The sequence below is a fragment of the Aegilops tauschii genome, chromosome 5 (assembly GCF_002575655.3).
Source record: "Aegilops tauschii subsp. strangulata cultivar AL8/78 chromosome 5, Aet v6.0, whole genome shotgun sequence".
Lineage (NCBI taxonomy): Eukaryota > Viridiplantae > Streptophyta > Magnoliopsida > Poales > Poaceae > Aegilops > Aegilops tauschii.
In genome coordinates, this window is record NC_053039.3 from 86413468 (window position 1) to 86421320 (window position 7853).

Genomic DNA, 7853 nt, shown 5'->3' on the forward strand with positions numbered 1-7853 from the left:
CAGAAACATCCACGTCCCGCCTGCGACGGGAGCTAGCTAGCTAGCTAGCTCGCTCCTGAAGTAGACACAGTTTCCACGCCGCTTCTACAGTGCCCTATATCGAGAGGAAGCAATTGGCGGGAGTCCAACTGCCATAGAAACATCCACGTCCCGCCTGCGACGGGAGCTAGCTTGCTAGCTCGCTCCTGAAATAGACACAGTTTCCATGCCGCGGGAGCTAGCTAGCTCCCGTCGCAGGCGTGGAAACGCTTCGTATTTGGCCGCTTCGTGCGCTGTCCGTCAGCTTCGTAGGGGCAAGCTAACTGACCGTGGACACAAGCGAAAGAAAGAAGAGGCGAGGAAAAAATATAAGCAAATATTTGATTTTGTCTGTTCGGCCTCAGCTCAAACCAACACTTAAAACACATTTTCCGCAAACTAAAAACCGTGTTTTCAGTTCCGCAGTTTAAGGCTGTGATGAGTTGTTGATCCACTGAAAACCAGGCTTCGCGTTAGGCTGTCTGTTTGACTGCTATTCCAGCGGTAACACAGATAAGGTTCAGAGATTCTGGGTCCTAGCCTATGATTTATGCTGAAACTCATTGATTATATGGTCTATATTGCAACATTGTCCGACCTGCACGAGCAATTTCTGCATATGGTCTAGCATTTCAAACGTGGACGTCATTAGCCCTGGAAGCTGCAGGTCAGCACGCAACAAATAAACGGTCTTTTATGGCAGGACAGGCCCACTTCAGTTCAACTTGTTAATCTATTCGATCGATCTACCAACGTTTACAGGTTTTCAGATAAAGATTAAATTAGAATTTGAAAACAAACTGCCGATCTTGCAATCTTTGGCATGTATGGAACACCATGCTCGACCCCGATGACAATCAGACAGATTTAAACAGATTATACATGGAACCCTGTTTAGAAATCAAGATGGTTCCCAGATAAATGGCGATGGATCAGTTTGCTGAGTATTTCTGTGACAAGGCCTCGTAGTGCTTCCTTTGCTGTGACCAACAAGAAAAAGTGAGGCAGATGCTACCTACTGAGGGTGAAGCAAAATAATGATCAAAATGTCTTTTACCTGTTCCGACACCGACGGCTTGATTTTAGATAGAGCTTGCTCAAAGTGCGATAATTCAATCGAAGGAACTGAACACGATGAACTTATTGATAATGCTCCATTCTCCAGGAGTTTCAAACTCTCTTCCAACGCTACCTTGGCTGCTTCGTTCACCTGCAGAAGGAAGCATGTGAGTTCCCTCCATGTTCTTCCTAAAGTTCATGCTTCATCACAAAGAATAAAGAATACCCACTTCAAAAAAATAATCTAACGGACAACAACTCAATGAAAAAAGCACAGAAATTACCAGCGATGCTAGGTCAGCACCAGTGAGATTGTTGCACTCCTCACGGCGTGCAAGTGCATCCAAATCAACAGTGCAGGATACAGGTTTTTTCTGAGAATGTGTTAGGGCTTTTAATATTGAATGTCGCTCATTAGCACTAGGCAAAGGTACAAAATACTTCTGCCCCAATCTACCAGGCCGTAGAAGAGCATCATCTATCACATCAATTCTGCACCATACATGGAACTGCATGTTGAGCCTTCCTTTCGGAGATAAATAAGTAAAAAAGAACAACAACCAGTGGCTGACAATACCTATTTGTAGCTCCAATAACATAAACACCTTCACGCTGATCAGCACCATCAAGTTCAATAAGTAACTACGAACAGAACAGGTACAATAACATTGAGCAAAGGAACAAACAAATTAAAAGAATCTCTAGTTGTGAAACATACAGGTGATGATACATAAGATGTCCAAACCTGGTTTAGGAGACGTTCAACAACCCATGCTCCCTCCTTCCCTCTTTTTGTTGTCAGAGCATCTACCTGGAACATCGGTCAATAAACACTTGAGAACCATACAATCAGAAAATCACCTTCACAGCCAAGACCCACAAGTTGCTGGTCAATTCCAATAGCACAAATGTACCAAACATGCAAATTGTTTAAGAGATTGATCCAAGTTCCCATCAACAGATTAAATTATACAAATAGCTAAACAGAAACTTTACCTCGTCAAAAAATAGAATGCACGGGGAGTTGATTCGTGCACGGGTGAATATCTTCCTTATATCTGATTCACTCTCCCCAACATACCTGTTCAATACTTCAGGACCCTAAAGTTCCAGAGAAAGAAATATCTGAGCAGTATGTCCAGAACTGAAGAGGAAATTGCTTATTTACCACTGGATAACTCCTCAACAGCTCACTTGCTATCAAAAAGACAAATGTTATGTATTTAGCACTGTAAAACTCAATTTGTTGCCAACATCGCCATTATGCTATTAAAAAACACTTCCCGTTAAATCGTATAGAGCTGTTAATTTTTCCCAATAATACCTAAAGTACCCTCAGTTGAACAGAAGGTCCACTCACAACAGCACTGGCACAATAACCAGACCAATTGATTTCTCAATAAAAATCCCGCTGCATGATATAGCACCAGCACTTCAAAAGAACGTCAACAAAATGATCAAGATAAAACTTTCCTACAATGTTGTGTCGCGCACATCATTGATATAGCATGAGGACATGCGAATGTAGGCAGTGAATGGCAAGTCTGATGGAAGCCTTGCAAGCATGCACTATGCTCTATAAGTGGAGTTAGGAGGATTTAGAGACAACTGATAACCAAGATATTGTAACAAGTTCACTCAGCTTATGCTCCAATTATTCCCAGGCTTAGTGCATGTCAAAATGGCCAAAGACGAGGTATGACTTCTTTTTGTATCCCCCAATCTTTAGGAGTGCTACAGGCAGTCCAAAGGTAGATAGGCACAAGAAGGTGTTGAGAGTAGCAACGGCAAGCAAAGAAAGGGCAGCATGAATGTCCAAAAGAATAGCAAGGGCAAGCGAAGGAAATGGCCGACATCAATATCCAATTTGCAAGGGTTGTGAATCTAGCTACCAGAATGGAAAAGGAAAAAAAATGGTAACTGCACCATCACTTCTTTCATTCTCTTATGACAGATAAGGTACGGAGTAATATTTTTATCCTCATTCAGAAAGAAAGAAAAATATAAATTAAAACCATAGTCCTTGAGCAATTGAGGGCAGTCAAACTGCACTAGCTATTCCATGTCCACCTAGCAACCCAAGTGGAGCAAGTGTTGAGAAGTCAACCTCATCGAAGACATGCATCGTCTAAATCTGCAAGGCACATGTCCATTTGTTTCCAGAAAGTGACACGACAATGTTCTCTTTTGCAATAGTCGACTTACATCCCAAAATCTGACATGTAGACCAAAGATCGGTTCTTTCCTTTTCTTTTTGAAAACTCAAACGATCGGTCCTAACCAAACTAAAGTTGCCTCATAGGGATTTGTCACAACACAAACTAGGAGGGCGAGGCCAAAGCCATGCCTGCTTCAATGGACAGACACGCAATGAGCACTACAAGTAAGAAAGCTCAAAGTGAGAATTTCTATCCTATGAATAAGATCTCTTCATGGGTGGAATTCATTTAGTGGACTTGTCTAGTTATATTGCAGTTCCTTCCGTTTGTTATCACGCTGAAGTTTGTAAAATTCATGTGTGTGATGGATTTCATGGAATTATCATACTTACTTTTAGAGATTTCTGATTGCCATGCTGGAATTATCAGTGTACTGAAACTAGGTCTACTAGGGCATATACTCATACTAGGTACGCTGCCTGTGACGAAGCTCTCGACAGGTTTAACAGGTTTAAAGGACGATTACTAGGTACAATAGGCTAACGGGCCAAGCAGAACTTGTAACATGGACTCGCATTCACATGTTGCTCAATGCTCACAGAATTCTGAAATGGTCCATTATTCACCTCACAAAGTCTAAAACATTACTTGTCTATTCAGAGTATATACATCAAGAGAAATTAAATGCATTTTTTTATTGGGAACTGTGGGGCAACACCCCCACAGCATATCAAAAGCTTTATTAAAACAGAAGGGAACAAGTACAATACAGGGATTACAAGAGGTAATCAAACATAACTAGTCTAAAAGGAAAGAGATAAAAAGATTACAAAACTATGCCTCAAGGGGGCAGAAAAGAACTATATTTTTATGCTACATGAGCTATATTTTTATGCTACAATTTATTTCGAATTTCGTATGCTACAAAAGAATAAACAATTGGATATATTAAGAAGGTACAATGCAATAAGGGAACCTATCGACGATGGGTTAACAAGTTTCAATGCACTGAAATTATCATATCTGTGGTCCTGCAGAAAATGGCCATGCTAAAATTACCATATTTGTTGTCACGCTTGAACTTGTCATGCTAAAATCACAAGCGAAAATGACAACGAAATTATTTGATGAAAAAATGGCAAAATTTCAAATCATCTTGCTTATTTGCCATCAAAGGTGAAACTGTCTCTCTACCATTTAACAGATGGAGTTAAACAGCTACTCCCTCAGTTCACAAATATAAGATGCTCGACCTTTTTCTGATTCGGATGTATATAAACGCATTTTACTGTGTTTGTTTACTCATTTCAGTCCGTATGTAGTCCATATTGAAATATCTAAAACATCTTATATTTGTGAATGGAGGGAGTACTTAGCAGGCGATGGCATGCTGGCAATCAATTCAGTCTTTCAGTGTTAAATAAGCAACACCATTTTGAATGAGCAATAAGCAATTATTCAGCTGTACATAAGCAATTTCCAAAAAAATGGAAGGAGTGTACTGAGAATATGGAAATCTAAGCATCAATTTACCTTAATATGAATAAAATTAGCCCCTGAGTCGTGTGCAACTGCTTTTGCTATTAGTGTTTTCCCACAGCCCGGAGGTCCAAACAGCAACACACCAGCTTGCATGTTAACTCCAAATTTCTTGAGAGGGACGAAGAGGACATGAAAACGTAAGTAAAGGAAAAGGAGAATATCAAAGAAATTGCTTGAAAATATTTTAAATAAGTGCCAGGGTTGTCTTATCATTTGATTAGCTAGCTGTCCATACAGTGAAGAGGCTTCAACTTATATGGGACCAACCATCGCTACTGAAACCATACAACGGACTGAAGAAATGGGAAATGTTGGCGCACGGTAAAGATGATGCACCTTATAATATTCAGGGTACTTGATACATTGAACGATGGAGCGGTCCAATTCCTTCTTTAATGAATCAAGACCTCCGACACAAGCCCATGTGACATCAGGCACAGAAGAAAATCCTTCTCTTCTCATTGATGGTTGAACTATTTCGGTGATGGCTTCCTTTAGCGATTGAAGTAACAAGGTATGTTAGAAACCAAAAGCTATAACAGAAGAAAACAGGATGGAAAAGGAGGGCACACAGCACAAGAAGAAAAACAATGTAACATGAACAACATACTTGTGATAAGGAAAGAACAAAAATGACCAGCCACGTCAACTTAGACACCATGAAATCAACACATATCATATACTTAAAAAATATTATAAGAACAAACACAGTCAACTAAGAGATAGAAAAAGGCCATTCTGGAATACAAACCTTAAACTAGCTAGATGAAATAAAAGTAAGAATTCTAGGGATCTAAATGTAAAAGGTGTAAAGATTTACCTCAAAGTCATCCATTGTAATACTTAGCTGCTGCAGCTCGTGCCGATCCCAAGGATGCCTCCAGTAGTCCTGCTTGTTGTTTCCTTCCTTCAAACACTTGTCTTTTCTTGCATAAACTATTCTTTTTATAGCTACACTCCCTGCTGTATCAACCAACGCCTTCAAGTCTGCACCAACAAATCCTGGCGTGGCCTTTGCTATCTTCAACAAATTAAACTGGCCTTCTGGTGGCAATCGAAGTTTCTGAGCAAGCCTCTCCAGTATCTGTTTCCGTGCATTCTCATCTGGAACACCAAGAGATATTTCCCGATCAAACCTTCCTGGTCTTCGAAGCGCTTGGTCAACAGCATCAGGTCTATTCGTAGCTCCAATAACAATAACATAGCCAGGCTTCTTCTTTTCATATGATTGTGAATCATCCATGTCATCAGTAGCATACGATCGAAAATTCTGGTGGAATTCATCCATGCATGTCATCAACTGTGTAACTACACGTCGTTCCATCTCTCGTTGCATATTCTCCCGCTTGGATGCAATTGCATCTATCTCGTCTATAAATACAATTGAGGGAGCAGTCCTGTATGCCTTGCTAAACAAGGTTCTGATGTTTTCCTCAGAAGCTCCTGCAAGTACAAAAGAGTGTCCGCATTACGACGTTTTACTTGCTCCAGGAAGGAAACATACATAATAGGTAGTCAAACGCAAACGAAGTTTACAAACTTGGTGCAAATTAAGAATCAAACAGCATACCGGAGACCCCAGACACAACTTCGGTGGCCGAGATTTTGTAGAACGGCACGCCTGTCTCGTTGGCAATTGCGTGGGCAAGCGTGGTCTTCCCACAGCCAGGAGGTCCGTGCAGCAGAATCCCAGTCACAGGCCGCACTCCAAGATGCAGTGGCAGCTCCGGTTGGCACAGCGGGACCACCACCTCCAACATCAGCTTCTCTATCACCGACTCCATGCCCCCGAGGTCAGCAAACATTACCCCTTTCCCCCCACTGTGGCCTCCTTCAGCGTCAGGCATCATAACCTTCTCCGCGGTGACCTCCATCTCGAGCTGCTGGTTAGCGTCGGGGTCTCGTTTGGATTTTTGGGAGGAGTAGCTGGAACGTAGCAGCGATTTCGTCACGTCAAAGGCAGGGGAAGGCGGCGAGAGGGTGGTGGAGGACGATGTGGTGTCATGACTGCGGCAGCGGCGGGAGGGGGGGGAGGCGCTGTCGGAGCAGGCATCGCCGGCAGGAGGTAGGGAGGAGATGGCCCGGCGGACAACGGAGGCGAATAACTCCAACTTGTAGCGTTGGTACTCGCGGTGGCGGGAGCGGATGGCGCGGGCGACGTCGTCGGCGGAGGAGCCAGGGACGGCGAGGCCGGCATCCGATAGGATAACTCGGCGCACGCGGGACTCCAGGGAGTAGGACCGGCGCGGGCGCTTCGCCATCGGCGGCGGCGGCGGCGGCGGCGGTAGGGTTTGGGGTCTGGTTTGGGGACGGGGAGTGTGACGGGTTCGCGGTACCTAATAATAATCTCTCCTCGGCAGGGTAGGCCGGCATCACGGTTTAAGAGCATCTCCAGAAATTACTATATTTGAATATATTTGCATTAGAAAAACGATCAAAAAAGGACGAACGAAGTAAATCTCTATTCCTAAGAGCATCTTCGCCGCGCCCCCAACAGGCCCCGAGGCGACTTTTTCTACGCCGGCGCCGAAAAAACGCCCCAGTCGCACCCTCAGGACGCCGTAATCCGCCGGCTCGGCCCGTTTTTGGTCCGGCGATCGCAGGCCAAACCCGGCGCACTGGGGGGCACTCGGGGGCTCCGGCGCAAAGGGAAAAGCATGTCTGGCCCACACCGTCAGGCGAAAAGTCAGGCCTATCGTCCAAATTCGCCTCCCACCCCCCGCGCGCTCGGACGCCACCCGGCTGATCCCAGCGCCGCCCACCGCCCACCACCGCTAGATAGGTCATTCCCCGCCGAAAAAAGAGAAGAGGTTTCGCCGAAGCAGCCTCTCCACCACCGTCTGGGCGATTTTTTCGGCGTTCCGGCCGCGCAGGGCGTACTGGCGGGTGCGCGCCCACCGCGCCCGCAAGGTGTTCGGCGATTTGCCTGCTCGGCAATGGACTCGGATGACGAGGAGGCGCTCGCCGCGCTGCTGGAGGAGGAACCGATGCCGACGTTCAGGAAGAGGAACATCTCATGGTCCTCTCCGCCCTCGCTGGCCTGCTCCGCAATCACTTGTATACATATAATTTGTA

At 44.6% G+C, this 7853-nt stretch overlaps 1 protein-coding gene across 1 annotated transcript; it reads right to left on the reverse strand.

Annotated features, from left to right (window-relative positions):
• Positions 1 to 732: 732 nt before the first annotated feature.
• LOC109767793 (cell division control protein 48 homolog C) lies at positions 733 to 7179 on the reverse strand. Its single transcript, XM_020326515.4, has 10 exons — positions 6349 to 7179; positions 5599 to 6221; positions 5115 to 5270; positions 4770 to 4886; positions 2074 to 2178; positions 1823 to 1888; positions 1655 to 1719; positions 1362 to 1569; positions 1076 to 1228; positions 733 to 998 (listed from the first exon to the last, which is right to left on the reverse strand). Exons 1-10 carry the CDS (start codon positions 7037 to 7039, stop codon positions 951 to 953), a joined length of 2232 nt encoding a protein of 743 aa, XP_020182104.1. The 5' UTR covers positions 7040 to 7179; the 3' UTR covers positions 733 to 950.
• Positions 7180 to 7853: the final 674 nt, after the last annotated feature.

Bases quoted from the DNA above. Each gene is read 5' to 3' on its own strand.
- LOC109767793 (XM_020326515.4), bottom strand. From the start codon at position 7,039: ATGGCGAAGCGCCCGCGCCGGTCCTACTCCCTGGAGTCCCGCGTGCGC. The intron at 1,720-1,822 runs GTTTGGACATCT...TTCTGTTCGTAG, and splicing joins TTGAACGTCTCCTAAACCAG to TTACTTATTGAACTTGATGG. The intron at 1,229-1,361 runs GTAATTTCTGTG...TTCCTTCTGCAG, and splicing joins GTGCTGACCTAGCATCGCTG to GTGAACGAAGCAGCCAAGGT.